At 55.1% G+C, this 15612-nt stretch overlaps 1 protein-coding gene across 25 annotated transcripts in view; it reads left to right on the top strand.

Annotated features, from left to right (window-relative positions):
* The window catches only part of EXD3 (exonuclease 3'-5' domain containing 3), a 300821-nt gene that overhangs the window by 236971 nt on the left and 48238 nt on the right, over positions 1 to 15612 (top strand). The window contains exon 21 of one of the 25 annotated variants that reach the window (XR_010826103.1): positions 9457 to 9566. The exons of 23 other annotated variants lie outside the window; for them this stretch is intronic. Coding sequence is in view for 1 of the 2 variants with exons in the window: in XM_066980915.1 (XP_066837016.1) it covers positions 8140 to 8214 (75 nt within the window). In the remaining variant the exon portion in view is untranslated. Of the gene's footprint in view, positions 1 to 8139; positions 9567 to 15612 lie in introns of those variants that run through there. One more of the 25 variants, XM_066980915.1, reaches the window with a different exon arrangement.

Genomic DNA, 15612 nt, shown 5'->3' on the forward strand with positions numbered 1-15612 from the left:
AAAGCGGCTTTGGTCCCATGTAGCTCTTGCCAAGAGGATGACTCTCCCTGCTGGGCAGCAGCCTCCTGGCTGTGGAGTTGGCCACAAATGTCACCGAGCAGACAGCCCAGCATGTGCTCATGCCCTGGGGCAGCTCATCTAGCCTTCTGGGCAGGTTTTGCAGCTCCGTGGTGCTGCAGCTGGCTGGGGAGCAGCAACCAAGCTCAGGTGCCTACAGCCAGCATGGAAACGTCTGCATGGGACATTCCCTGAGGCTGGCAGGTGGCTGAGCCCTTCCTCTTGTCTGTTGCTCATACAAAGCCTAGAGCAGCAGTATCCCAAACCACCGCCTGGGCTCCGAGACACGTCCACAAGGCAGATAACGAACATGATGGATAACAGTGGACTGGGTTAATTTCAGCTGGGGAGCCATGGAGGGACTTAGAGCTGCAGCTCAGGTTCCGTGCAGAGTCAGAGCAGCGCCTCACTGACTGACTTTTGGTCCCAATTTGGGATAATCTTGGCTCTAGCATCATAACATCAGTATGTTCTTTATTAAACTGTCTAATGCAATTGATTTCCAGTCCACACTGTAGCTACTAGACAAAGTGCTCAGTAGACATGAAAGTGAATGAAGTCCGTAGTCATATTTTTATTGAAAATCTAACAGTAGCAGCCACATTTCCAAGGACTGGAGGGATAAGCAACATGTTGCACACCGTGTCTGCAGTGCTGCCTGCAGACTTCAGACCTGTCACTTTTTAGGGCTGTAGCTGTTTTTTGGAAATGCTGCCTACTACTAAAACCAGTAGATCATGAGAAGTTAATTCTTTTTGTCTGGGATTCAGGTACTGATACTTCTGCACATGGCATGGCCCTTGCCCACTGGTGAGCGGGTTTCTCCAAAATCTCTTGTGTTGGGAGAGCTGTCACCTGAACTGGTCCCTGGTACCCACAAGACTGGGGGTTGCCCTGTGCAGGGAGTTCCTGCCACGCTTCTGGAGAACCCTGGTGATCTGCCCGTAAGTTTATCATGGTAATAAAATCCAGGCAAAATCCAGGTGCTCGGGGGCTCGGTGATGCCTCCAGAAGTGCTGCTCAGAGGCTCAGGCAGCACAAAGCCCTCTCGGCGGCCCCGTATCATGTAGCATCAGGAAAGCCAGTGAAAAGAAAGCAAAGCTGTGGCAGGAGAAGCGGCTTGGGATGGAAGATAAGGTCTTCCTGTTTCCCACAACACCCTGGGCTTCTTATCTGCAGTACTGCAAATAAAAAACAAGGAGCCAGCCAGGCTGATTCCCACAGTACATGGAAGACTCATCAGCATGTGCTTTCCCGGCAGCTTCTGTGTCTGTAGGAGGATGCCCGGGACCCAGGATGGGATCCCCTGTTGAGGAAGCTGTGCCAAGGGGTTTGGCCTTCCCTGCGTCCCAGGCAGGGCTCAGCAGTGTCCCCTCTGCGTCCCATGGGAAGGGTCCTTGCCAGCAGCACATGCAGCAGGGACCGGTCCTGGGGCATCTTGCGGAGGTAGAAGCCACTGGTTGGCCCCGCCAGAGCATCACATCCTCCGGGGACAGCAGTGCCTCGTCCATCCGTGCGTTCAGGGAATGGGAGCGTCCGAGCTCCAAAGCTTGCCAGAAGGACGCGTGACCCGCAGGGGTCGGGGTCTGCTTCTCTGCAAGCGTTTGTGTTCAGGAGCCTGCTCCCTCAAAGAGCAACACTCGCAGGTCACTTGGGCAAATGCTGAAAGTTCACAGTATCTGCTCATTATTTTATGAAGTTTGACTTGTTTTTTTGAAAAGTGGGAGCCCTCATTTATCACCTGCACTAAAAATAGGCCGCTTATTTCTGTGTCAGCCCTTTCAAAATGTTGGGTGCTTCTGCTTGCAACCGCTCTGTTTGCATTACCCATTTCTGGAGACTTCCTTGCTCTGTGATTGCGCCATCTCTCTGTGAAAGTTAACGGGAGAAATGTAGGTGCTTCTGGTCTGGAAATACATTCTCAAGTCAGCTTTTGTTTAGTAAGCCCTAGGACAGCTCATCTGTTGGAGCTACACCTCTGATTTCAGGAGGAGTCAGTAAGAAGTCCAGGCTCGCCTAGTAAGCCATTAATAATGACCAAGCATCACAGCACAGATGTAGCCTGGCAGCACAGAAGTAGGGCTGGTGCCCATGGAATCAGCAGCTGCTCCTTCGCTCTGGGAGTGTTTAAGCCAGAGGGAACTGCATGGCAAGAGAAAACAGCGCAGTGTTTTTCCGGGCCTGACAATGAGGGTCAGTTTCCTCTGCCTCTTAATGAACTACAGAATGGCACCGTAAGCTTTTAAGTGCAACAACATCGAAGTTTTAAGTGTTTGTACAAGCTTTAAAGACGCCAAACATTTGACTTGTGTGAAAAAAAGCAGCGAGGGAGATTCCTTTTTCCACTGGAATAAGTCTGGATTGGCAGTCCATGCCCAATTAGCAGCACAAGCCAGTAATGACCCAGCATGTGCAGCTCCAGCCTCCGATGCTTCTCGCAGACCCCATGATCTCCAGTAACATCTTTTCATCCACCGTTTGCTGGCATGAGGATGCACTCTCTCACCCTCCCAGTGGAAACCAGCTCCACCAGAGCCTGAACTGGTCCGGGGCAGGAGTGTCCCTGGGTGCCAGGGGCAGCAGCACCCCTGGCTTGGGGCGATGCTGTCACCTCCCAGGAAGGTCCCTGGCTAAATGAACGGTCTCTTTGGTGGCTGGAGCACAATGTTGCCCCGAGGTGCCTTCTCCTGCTTTCCCCAGGGCTGGATTTGGGTTTTCCCATAGTTATATTCCTCCTAGCCCCTTTTTGAGATTATCAATTACCAGCTTGCCTCCCACTAATGGCTCCGTGCAGCCAGTTCTCCCCAGGGCCATCCATTGGGCTGCCCAAAATCCTCACCTAGGTGCGATGGAAGCTCCCCGCAGAGATGGAGGTGGCCCAGGATGCAGAGGGAGATGCAGGAGATGCCGGCTGGCGTAGCTGGCGCCCGCAGGGCCAGGCAGGGATGCTGGCATAGGGTCGGGGGGGGGAGAAGCTTCTGGGAAGGGAGCCACGGGGAGAGGGTGTGCCCCCGGGAGCTGGTGGTGCTGCTGCAGACCCACGCTCTGGGGATGCTGTGCATGCTGCTCTGCCCTGCAAAGTGCTACCCTCCTGCAGCCTGCCTGTGCTCTCAGCTTCACTTGAGCTGCTTTTCTTCCCATCATCTTTGAAAACGAGCACAACTGCGGGGCGGGAGCTGGAGCCCATTCCTTCACAGGGAGCTGCTGTCCCCATAAATCTGGGCGCCTCCAGGATTTTGGGCTACACCGTGGTTGTATGCGCATTTCTCAGAGCCCTGCCATTCACCAGCTCCTCTCCACATCTTGTTCCTAATGTTCTGCTCCTTTTCTGAAAGATTTGACCCTAAAAATAAGGGCAGCCCACATATCCCTGCCATAGCTGTGACCCCAGCCAAATTTCTGCGTGCCCCTCCGTATCCCTGCTCCTGTGTGCACATCCCTTACAACATCCCCATCCATCCCATGGCATGGGCAGATTTCCCAGAGCGTTCCACAGACAGACTGGGGCTTCGTCTCCCTGTAGCCACAATAATCTTCCACAGGACCACAATAACTCAGGCAGGTTTCCTGCTGTCACCAGGGTTTCTGGGGCAGGTGCCCAGCACTGCAGTACCAAGGAAGATCCAGGCCACCCCCACTGGACGTCTCCATGTTGCATTTCCACCAGCTGAGGTGCCTGATGTTACACCACTATCAGGTGCCAAACAATCAGAGACCCGGTACTGCCTCCCTGCCTTGCTGATGGCTCTTTAAAATTGGAATGTTTTATTTTAGATCCTAACTGCCCAACAATACAGAAATGTACTTTATTAAAAACCCTAGAAATCTATTTCACTAAAGCAGTAAACAAGCAAGGCAACAAAAAGCAGATAAGTCTGCTAATTATTTGCTCATTAAAAAAAAAAAAATCTCCAATAAATCCTTTTAAGGTGATCCCATAAATCTCTCCAACATCATTAAGGCCAGTTGTCTTCAATTCTTATCTCCCCCTAGGGAAGCCTTTTATGGGTGTACAAACAGAATGCTTTTAGGATTTGTATCACAAACATAACCAAAGTCTGACGAGATCATCCAACAAAAGTGACCCTCTGTTCCCCGTGGCAGCAGCTGGAGAACAGCAGAGCCTCCCCAGGGAGGCAGATAACACCAGTCCCCCTGGGACTGGGCTCCAAGACCGTCAGCGCTCATCTCATGTCTTCAGGAGCAGGTTGCTGTGGCGTCACCATGCCAGGCATCCCGGAGGCTGCGTGGACACTGGGGCTTGGCCTGAGGTGCTGCAGGCGGCTTTTCCTGGTGTGCACCAGATGAGCCTCACCACAGGCAGCGGGGCTGCTGCATGGGGTGCGTGCAGGGACCCTCCTGGCTTGGCACAGCACCCACACGCCAGGGCACAGCCCGGAGGGAACCTGGACACAGCCCAGAGGGAAGGGCGGCTCCGGCCAGCCCCTGGCCGCTGCTCTGAGAGCCCGGGGTCAGGATGGACGTGGCCGGGGGCTCTGCGCAGCACAGGTGGCTCTGTTAGCAAAAGGCCAGGAAGCCTCATATTTGTGGCTTCCCCCACATGCCACAGACCCGAAACCAGCCCAGATGTGCACCCAGGGCTTATTAAAAACCTGCAGGGAAAGCATTCCCCCAGCCACCCTTCACAGGCATTCCTCAGTGGCAAAAAGCTCCTGAAAACTTGAAACGGCTGCAAAAGACTTTTCAACTTGTGAGATGCTGATGCTGGGTAGTTTCCTGAGATGTCTTGGCTGTCTTTTTCTGCTCCTCTTGCCCAAACAGCGCTTCCACCATTGTGGTTTCTTTCATTCATATTCATTTGCTCATAGCAGTAGATGCCGGATGTTACCCTCACTGGGGACCTGCGCTGGTGACAGAGACCAGGACTGACTGAGGTCTGGAGACCCTGCTGCCTTCACCAAGCCACCTCCATGCTTTTTGGCTGGGGGCTCCACCAGCCTCCCAGCGTCCTTGCATGTGGCCACCCTGTGCTGGGAGCCCAACAGGCTCCGGTGACAACATGGCAGCTCCTGTGGCCTCACTTTGCTTATTACTCTGAGTGACTACTTAATGGCTGCTTTGGCTCAGGGGTGCTGGGCAGGGGTGGGCACAGCCCCAAACTCTCTGTCAGCTGAGTGGCTGTGGCTGTGCCACGCGTGGGTCCTTGGCAAGGACCCCCGGAGCCCTCGGCTGGGTTCTGCAGGGACAAGCATCCTCCAAGTGCAGCACCACACCGTGCGCCAGCACCACCTGTCAGCACACCCTGGGCATGTGGAAGAGATGAGGCGTTGCAGCTGGCCCAGAAAAAGGGTGTCTGCTCCTCTCCATCCAGGCAGCAGTACCCTTGGGCTGTCAATAACCTGTTCCTCTCCCTCCTGCAATGCACCAACCCAAGGCACCTTGCTGCCAGCCCCAGATTTACAAGGGGCCTCTGGTGTCTCGGATCCACAGCGTTGCTGCCTTTCCGTTATCTGCTTACACCTACTGACCTGGAGAAAAAAATGTAACAGACATTGAGTGAAAAGACCCTGAGCTTTGGCATCTGGGTGCTGTATATATGAGATGCTCCAAGAGTTTTAACTCCCAATGGTCCTGGGGCTTGGAGCCGGGAAACCTGGTTAATTTTCCCCTCTCCTTGCTGAAGTGGCAGTGATTTTATTGTCTGATTTTATTTTTTGCCCAAACCTGGTGGCTCCCCAGCAAGCTTCTAGGTTTGTTTTATTCCTAAGTGGAGGTTTGTGCCAGTGGCTCCTGCTGCAAGCCGGGCACTCGGCATGGTGAAGGCTGGGCATGGCGCTGGCGGCTGCGCAGGCACTGCCCCGCCAGTTACCCTGCGCCCTCGGACTGCAGCTGCTGGGACTGGGAGCATTTCCCCCAGCAAATGTCACCAGCAGCAGTGAAAAGACTCATATGTGAGCCTGATGCTCCCACTGCAGCCTTGCAGTTCATCCTCATCCCCTGCTTCTGTTCAGGCTGCGGCCTCAGGCTGTGTTTTATTTCCAAGTTTTATGACTCTACAATTACAGTGCAAGAGGGGGGCTGTTTCTAACCATCCTTCTCTTGCAGAGATGATGTGTTGCTTGATTTTATGTTTTTTCCTGATGAGTTGTGCTTTCTGCTTGTGAAAAGCCTCGCATCTATTTTATGGAGTCAGGCCAACCCAGCCAATGCCACTAAAATCCTCTGCCGGCACCCGGGATCCTTATCCCAGACACCCAAGAGTATAATCACTCTTTCCAAAAAACGAGAAGTGAAGGATGTGTTTATTTTTTGCATCTCAGCACATGCAAAGGCTCCAGTCTGTTAGGGAGCCCTGGCTCTCCTGCGGGATGTGGCTCCGTCGGCGACCGCCTTTTTCTGAGGCCCATCAGTGCAGGGCAGTGCAGATGCTGGCGTGCCGGCCGGGCACACCGGGTGCTGGTGCACGGCGTTGCGGGGGTGCTCGGGAGGCAGCAGAGCTGTGACCGCGAATCCATGCTGGGCGCAAAGATGGCTGGGTGCAGAGTGGGCTCCGCAGCCCGTCCTGCATCCATCCGCTCTCTCCTGGCCCCAGGTACGGCGACAACTTCAGCACAGCCCAGGTGGCCGCAGCAGCCTGAGCCGCAGCTTCTCCTCGTGGGTGCCTCCTGGGCAGGGCGCGGGGCTGCGCTTTCCCCTCGCTGCTGGCGCCCAGCCCCAAAGCCGCCTTCCCACGGTGAAACGCAGCCGGTCCCAGCCCCCTCCCGGCTTCTCTCTGATGTGGCTGCCGAAGGATGTGGTGACAATAAAAGTGTCAGTACGGAGAGGTGCTAAGGCAGGGGAGGCAGTTGGTTTCCTGTTAGCACCGGTGCGACAAGGCGCAGCTCTTCCCTGCCGCCGGAGCGCGTCGGTTCCCATCCCGCTCCCTGCACCGCAAGCTCCATTTGCAGTTATTTACTAAAACAACACACACTGTGTGAACTCCCTCTAGGCCAAAAATAACTGCCGCCCCATTAACTCGAACTGTTTGTTTGTTTTTGGCTCTTTGGTGCCCCGATCTCAGGCAGGGAGCCTGCCTGCTGGGGGCTGGGGAGCGGGGTTACCACCCCTCCGCCACCCAAAACTGCTCGGCTGGTGACGCCTCTGGGCTTTGAGCTGGTTTGTGCTACAGGAAGGTTTTCTCACACCAGATAAAAAGCAGTGGCAACCAGCACGTCTATGGCCTCTTTGGGTTTTTGCTTTGTTTTTTGCAGTGGGTCTCCCATGTGGGGGCCAACGCAGCAGGGGCTGAGCCTTGAGGGTGGAAATTTGGGGGACCTTTGCTGGTGTCAGGAACCATGGGGAGTGCTGGTGCCAAGCAGGGTCCCCAAGCCCCCTGCCCGTCTCCAAACCAGAGTGTAGGACGGCTTTTGCTCATTTTTCCCTGAATACACTGCAGAGGGAAACACCCCCCAGATAGGCTCTAACTTCAATTCTTAGTCCTTCAGCCAGTTTTCAGGGCTATGAATGATAGTTTTTACCCTTAACAAGTTTCCCGGGAAACCCATCTTGGTTTTCAACCAGCTTTAAAGAGAAAAATCTCAACATCAGAAGTCTCTGTGAAAAGATGTCCCAGATGACTGGAATGAGATGAATGAATTTAAAGCAAAAAATAACACTTTTTTTTTATTTGTTCCACTAAAAATAATCTCCTGTGACAGCGTTCACATAGGGCTGTCAGCAGAGCCCATCGCTGCTGCTGTTTCTGGAGTCAGCTCTTCCGTCTCATGCTCTTCAGTAGCAGCAAGTATGTGGGAAGATTTGGCAGCTTCCATCCCAGCAAGAATGAATTCTGAGGCAGGGAGAGGACTCAGGAGGGCTGCAGACCTACCTGATCCCGTCCTCGCTTGTTTCTGCCCACGTGAGAAGACATTGTGTGGGCACCTCCGCCCCTCATGCACTGCTCCTCGTGCTCTTCCCTTGCTTTTCTATGGGTGCAATCTGAGTACAGCTGCCCTTCGACTGCTCCCTGGCCTTTTCAGTTTAGTCCATGAATTTTTGTTCCATGTTTTATATGCCTAGGATATAGTTTCTTCTTTTTCTTTTTTTCCCCTTCTACCTCTGAATATTGTGTTTATTTCGCAGGTTTTGCTTGCACTTAAGAACATATGGGGATTGCAGCCTGCTCTGCCCTCTGTGCATCTCACATCCCTGCCATGATGCAGAGAGATCTTGAAAACCCTCAGCATTTGTCTGCGGTCTCGTCAAGACAGTGAGGGCAGAACTGGGGCAGTGCTGTGGAAGCCTCATGCACTGTTGGTGTCCCCAGCTCTCCCTGGGAGCAGACCGTGGTGTCCCAAGCACAGCACCTTGCCAGCGCACTGCTTGCCAGGATGCACTGCCTTGCACAGCCTGGCTCTGTTGGCCAGGACGAAGCAGGAGTATTGCAGGATGCTTAAACTCAGGGCTTTGTCATTACCTGGCCACAGCCAGAAAGTCCCTTACTGTTCTGTTCCACAGCCAGAAATAAGAAGTTGGGTCTGTCACGAAGGAGAAGGGAATGTTTTGCATGCTCAGAGCGCTCCCAGCCACCTCCGCGTCTGTCCCACGCAGCCTCCCCCGAGCACGTGCCTCCGCAGCGTGGTGGGCAGCCGGCTGCTCTGCAGGGCCTGTGGAAGCTCTCTGCATGGCGAAGTCGTCTCCGTAAGGCCCCAGGCTGGGGAAGTCACTTAAAACAGCCGTACAGCGTGTCCCCCCGGGCTTCATCTCAAAGCGCAGCTGACTTTGCAGGGAGGAGCCTGGTTCTCCATAGGCTGTAGCTGCACCACCCTGGCAAAGGCTTCTCCGTGGTGGGCTGCGGGAGATACAGAAATACGCCAAAATGGTCTTTTTGCTTCTGTGAGGAAGATCTGGCTGTACATAGAAAGATTATTGACTTCCTGGAGTGTTGGCAGTCTTTCTCACGCTTCCTCAATATAAAACATCACATGCAATTGCTGGTGCATTGATAGCTATGTCCATGTGGTGCCCTCACTAAGTGGAAAAGTCAATGAGGAACTGATGGATCTGAAATAAATATTATCTAGGAAGTTACTGGACTCCTATAAGTAGCAAAACATCGAGCAAAGCCCTTTCTTTGGCAATAGTGGTAGCTGGTCAAGATGATTCATTCAGGCAGGGAATGCCCCAGGGTGGGAATTATCATCCAGGACCATTTCATCTCCATTAGCACGTCCATGGAGAAGGTTAATGGAGAGGTCAGAGATGGGAACTCAGCTCCGGGCTGCGGAGAGCACAGGACCAGTAACCGGGCAATTTTGCAGTTTGGGGTTTCGTTTGTGCAGATAGAGCAGACAGCCCGGCTGTTTTATTTGTTGACCCAACTAAAGTGTTTATAGTTGCCATCAAAGTGATTTCTAATTTCAGGAGGCTCTTTCCCATATTTCTTTCCTCTTCTGACAGCTGAACATTTTTCCCAACCCGGCAGCTTCCTCTTACATGATAGATGAGCTCACAGCACATGAGAACTCACCTTATGTTCCGGACGGTCTCCTCTGCTTTGAATTCAGCAGGTATACCTCCAGTTCTAAGTTTGCTTACACTGAGATTGTGGCCCTGGGGGAAGCCTTTTCCAGCCCTCTTTAAACCTCTTCTGATGTTTTGTGGGAGCTTGTGGGGTAACTGCAGAGCCGAGGCTGCCCAGCGCGCTCCGTGGGAAGGCGCTGACCACGCCACTGCTCCCAGCACCTCCGTGCACAGCACCCGGAGCCCGAGCCCGAGGAAATCCTTCCCATCTGCCTGCTGGTCCCTGGGCTTCGCACCTCCCTGGCGGAAAGCAGGGCCTCTCCCTTCAGCTGTTTCCATGCAGGCTTGTGGCTGAGTACACAAGCTCGCGGTTAGTGTTTGTTTTTGGAGAAAGCACAGGGGAACTTTTCACATGGGTCTTTTGAATTGCCTTTTATTCCTCAATAAACAAAACAACATTCTTCTCCGTGCTCAGAGAAAGCAGGAAGAGAAGCACCTTTCTTGCCTGTAACATTATTTTCCTCTTGGGAGTATCTCCCAGAGCAGGAAACTAAAGTGGGGGCTCGGGTGGCACCTGCCTGGGGGAGCGGGGCATCAGCTGCGCGCTGCTCTGTTGCAGCCTCTACAACGTAGGTGGGGGTCCTGAGCTTACCCTCGGCCCGGATGAGCCCTGCAGTTCCTAGGTTCGTGGTTCCCAGGGCCTGTGCAGAGGCCTGGGCTGAAGCAGCCATGAGGAATTATCACCTGACCACCACAGGGTATTTTGGGGATGAGAGCAGGTGAAGAGGCTGGAGCTGCCACCAGCTGTGCTGGGGGCAGGGGTCTTTGCTTCTCTAGAAGCACTTTGATGCCAAGGCAGGTAGGTACCCAACCTTCTGCTGGTTTAAGTCAATCTGCAGGTGGACCAGCAGGGCCATTTTTGTGATTTAACATCAGAAATTGTGCAGGGTAAACAGGCACTTTGGTTGCCCTGTAAGCTGGGCAGACAGATCTGTGGCTGAGGAGGGAGGGAAACGCAGCTCACAGGGTGGGTTTCCCATTTGGGCCAGGGTTCAGGCTCTACCAAGGACCGGGTACTCACCCTCTTTCCCCAGATGATGACAGTCTGAAGACTAAAAGGAGCAGAAAAGAGCAGAGCAGCAAAAATTCTAGTTCTCTTCAAAATTTCGGGGTTTGTCTATGTTTAAGGCAGGTCAAAGAAAGATTTTGCAAGCACATTTGATGAAATGAGCTACTTGCCAGGTGGCCTGTGCCACCAGGTGAGCCTGTAGGGACAGCAGCCCCATTGCAGCCCCACGGTGGCCATGCAATGTGTGGGGCAGGGCAGCTGGCCCTGTGCTGGGGCCTCGCTGGGGGTCACGGATGTGCCGGGGCTACCACAGTTTGCCCCAACGTGCCCTGATGACCCCCAGGATGGAGCAGGGGTTGTAGCCAGGGCGCTGCAGCCTCAGGAGCAGTCTCAGAGCAGGGGAGACCTTCAGAGATGTGTTTGGGGCTTTGCAGCTGTTCACCAAGACCACTGTGTATGGCTACAGCAAGACAGGGCTGGGGTCCTGCTGCGCGCTGGGTGGCCTGGGAGCTCTGGCACCGCTGAGCAGGGCAGAGCAACCCTGGGGGCACCCGAACCCTGGTGAGCTTTGGGCCTCTTGCAGCAGGTTGGGTGTGCCATGGTGGAGCACCGCGGGGCAGGACTGGTCCAGGCTTCGCAGGTGTGAAAGTCTCCAGGTATCACCTGCACAGCACACTGATGCTCTGCTATGAATTACATCTAAAATCACTGAACCAGAGGATGTTCACCCAGTGCCTTACCTGGACTCGTGTTCTCGGGAGCCACCAGCCCTGGCTTTTCAGAGCTCTGCAATACTGCTAAGTGCACACTTCTCGGGACAGCAAGTTTGGTCCCAACTGGCACGTGACGTTCCCCAGTGGTTGGGGTGATGGCATTTTCCTTTCTGGCATTGCAAAGAAGTGGGAGACATTTACGGTGCTGTCTGGCATGGGAGGCATGGCACTTCTGCTTTCTCCTCTGGGAAAATGTTCATAGAACAAAAAATAATAAATTTTAAAAGACAAGGTATTTTCTTTTTCTGGGTCAGGGAAGAAGGCACTGCTGTTTGTTAAAGATAACAGAGGGGATGGATGTTTACCATGTGGAAGAAGCCACACCTGGCTTTGGCTTGTTCACAAGGCCATCATCTCCATGGCCTCTGACAGCTCACACGGAGTGAAAGACTATTTGAAAATCCTGATGCTGTCTTTAAAGCAGAAACAGGCTCAGCACAAATCCTGTGTCCATGGTGCTTCTGATTGTTGGTCTGGCTCTCGCTCTGTGGTGGGCCTAACTCCAGTCCCTCTTCCAGAACATTTTCTAAATGCCTTTTGACAGCAGGGAGCTTTGAAGCCAGCTCTGCACCTGATGGTGCAGAAATCTCCCCTTTTCCATCAGAGTGTTTGTTCCAGCTTCAAAGTGGCTGCAGAATGCCTATGGCTGGAAAAACAAGCTCAGGAGTAAGTTGATGGGAATAGAGGGTGAATAAAGACAGTGAAGAGCGGGAAATGCATGTGCAGGGGTTGTGCATTGGGTAAGGGGCGGAAAACATACCTGGGGTGTCAGGGGTGAGAGAGAGCTGTGTGCACGAGGGCTGCTGGTACACCGATGGGTCTGGCTGCCCATCAGGACCTGCAACGGGGGCCGACAGATGCCAGCACCCTTGCTGGCTCTTTTTGGCATCACGGTCCCACTACAGGCCCTGCTTCTGAGGAACCATCTCCCCAGTAGGTCTGCAATCTGGCGGAAGGGTTCATCTCACCATCTGATACACTTGGAAAAGTCAGGTGCCCCCGTCTGAGCTATTACCCCTCAGCTAAAAATAAACAGGTCTTGGTCCCTGGAGCACCTAAATGCTGATGGGTCAGTCCTCAGCTGGCAGCTGCCCGTGGGTGAAGAAGGGGTCCCATGGGGGACACGGGGCTGAGCACCTTGCCTGGGTCAGTTCGAGCACTGGGGCCTCCATGGCTGCAGAACAGAGCATGAATGCAGAACGTGTTGTGCCACCTGCCTTTTGCTCCAGGCGGGTGTCACAGCGCAGCAGCCACGGCGTGACTCTGCCCTGTTCCTCGCCACTGCTTGCTGCCTCCGCGTGCGCATCCCCAGGGGGTGGGTAGCACTGCAGCTTGCTGGGGACACCAGCGGCCGGGTGTTAGCCCTGGGTATGGGGATTGGAATAGCTGGGGCACCAAGTCTGAGCAAAAATCCCTGCCTGGATGCCACAGGGTACCTGAGCTCCTGCCCCTCGTTCGTTTTGTCCCTTTGCTTGCATCGGTGCCATCCTGCTCGTCAGCGTGTCCCTCTGCAGCACTGAGCCCAGCAGTGGGCTGCCGCGGGATGACAAATACACACACGCACCGACTGCTGTTTATTTATTGTCACGGCCCCGCAGGCCCCCAGCCGAGCTTCTTGGCACTCCAGCCGCTTCGCCTTTTTGTTTCCTTGTTCGCACATTTTTCTGGACACTACGTTTTCACATCTCCTGTTTGTTTTGAATGCGGGGGGGGGGAGGAGAGATGACGGCAAATTCCCAGCCTGGACCATGCTGTGCCGGCCGCCTTCTTGACACAAGGCAGGGGGGCATGAAGGCGCCCGCTGAGAAAGCGCTTGCGTTGCAGCGACGATGTCAGACGGCTGCAGCCTCCGAGCAATTCATGTGGCTGTGGTGGCTGCAGCCCCTGGGGACGGGGACGAAGGGCAGCAGCTCCCAGTGCCACACTGTGGCCCTCGGCTCGTGCCAGCCCCCCCCCAGCACTTTGGGGAGGATGTGGCTGTAGCCAAAGGGAAGAATTAGGTGTTTGATGTGTTCTGTTCTGCAGGGCGTGAGGAAGAGGAAGGTTTCTGTTTGCAGGTGGGAGCAGCTGAGAGAATGCCCGTGGCCGTGGGGATGCATGTGCTCACTGGGACGGGGCATAAACCTGCTCCTGGGACCATTTGTGTTGGGCTGAGGCTTCCTCCCAGCTTTGTCCCACTCAGCTCCACCAGACCCTTCTGGGTGAGGTCAGGGCCACGCAAAAGCCTTCCCTTTGCAAGCACTGCCTTTTCCCACGGGATTTTGCTCTGCTGCGGGGTCTGGATGACGCTCGGCCTGACTGGTAGCACTCGGGGGAGCGCGTCCCAGCCCCTTCCTTAGAAAAACAGACCAGCACCCTCTCCTTAGCCTTAGACAAAAGGAGTTTCACATCAACCTCAGTAACTCTGGCATGTGGTTGTCCTGTGGCTCGGGCACCAGGAGGGAAAGTCTAGGCCTTAAAAACAGAGCTTGTGTGGGTGCCTGGGGGCGTCCGGCTTTGCATCTGCCTCCACCTCCTCGCAGGGGCCGTGGAGGCTGTCCCGCCGCCCCCCACTGGCCTTCCCCTGACCAGGCTCAGGACCTCCTCCCTTTCCTTCCCCACATCCTCCTGCTCGCTTGGGAGCGGATCCTGTTTGTGGTAGACCCCGGAGGGTTTCGCCCATTGGGCAGTTCCCTGTTTCTGGCTGCCTGTTTGTTGGATCCGGTTGGGGGGGGGGGGGGGGGGGGGGGGGGATTGACTGATTTTTCATACTTTTGTGTTTTTGTTCCTGCTGTGTGTGGCCTGGGCTGGTTTGCCAGGGGTGCCCCGCAGACAGCCCAGCAGTGCTCAGGGGAAGGCAGGCTGAGACGGGTAGCAGGATGGCAAGGGCCAACACCTCCTTGTAGCATGGCAGTGCCCAAATCAGAGCCCAGCGGGTGCCCTGGAATGGCAGAGATGGGCCCACGCTCCCACCAGCTCTGCCTGGACACAGGCTGGGGTCACACCACACTCCATCTCCTCAGAGCCTCCAGTTCCCTTGCCAGGCTTTCGTGTCCTTCCTGCAAAAAGCTTGAGGAAGGTCTTGTACCTGCAGATACACAGCAAGCCAGCTGGAGTCACTTGACTGGCATTGGTCTCTAAGTAGATGGTGGCAGCTGCCTAGGGAGCCAGGTCACCTCTGCCCATGACAGTGGCACAGGCTGGGTCCCACTGTGCCTTCCCTGGGTGCCAGAACAGAGCCAGGCTCATTCACAGCACCGTGGGCATGACAGAAGCTCCCGGGCTGGCGTTAACACCCAAGCAAGCATCAGCACCCGCAGCGGTGTGAGCACCCAGGCTGGCGCTCTCAGCCTGCCTCCAGTTTTGCGTTGGGTCTCGGAGTAAGAAGTCCCAGCATGGGCTGCAGTTAGCCTGTCACCAGAGAGCGTGGCCTTGCCCCAGTGCTGGCAGCGGCTAGGCGAAGGCTAGTGCCAGTTCTGTGCCTCCAGCTCCCTCCCTCCTTGTCCTCTGCCAGGGAGGTGACAGACAGACAGACAGACGGCAAGGTGTGAAGCTGCGGGCACCGCTCTCTTGCTGCTCTCCCCCTGCTCTTTTCGGTGCGTGCCCAGCATCACTGTGCTCAGCCCCGTTGTGTTGTAGTCCACAAGGGGGTCCGAACGTCCCCAAAACTGCCAGCAGCAGAAGCGCACGATGTTCTCAGTGCTCCCAGGAGTTCTCAGTGATGGAGGCACACAGGGACGAGTGGCATGACGTGTTTGCAGGCATGTGGTGCCAGCTCCATGTTCCTCTACTGTTGAGGACATTCAGGACCTTGGCTTGTGCCGCAGCTCTGGTGGGTCACCCATCCTCCTGCCTGTGGCTGAGGATGATGCTGGTAGGGATGCAGTTTGGATTAATCCCAAAACCAGCCTGTCCCCAGTGAATGGCAGTGTTTGCACAGCTCCTTCCCAGCCCCAAGCGAGAGTGCTGGCCCCCACCAGCTGCTCCCGCACCGCAGCCACCTTGGCACTGCCCTTGGGGGCTGCCCCACCAGGTGCCAGAGATCACATCCCTGAGGGGCTCATGGGCACCGCTCCCCTTCACAGCTGCATGCACAGAACTTCCTGGCAGACCGCGGCCATACAGCACTTGCATGAAGTCAGGCTTGGAGCAGGGCCCAGCGGACATTGCATGTCCTGCCGGTGGCCTTGCGGAGGCTGCGGTCCCCAGCATCCTCCCCAGATGGGACAAGTGCCAGCAGAGCCCTAGGGTGGCTTTGGGGATTTTCCTTGA

Source organism: Anser cygnoides, chromosome 20 (assembly GCF_040182565.1).
Source record: "Anser cygnoides isolate HZ-2024a breed goose chromosome 20, Taihu_goose_T2T_genome, whole genome shotgun sequence".
Lineage (NCBI taxonomy): Eukaryota > Metazoa > Chordata > Aves > Anseriformes > Anatidae > Anser > Anser cygnoides.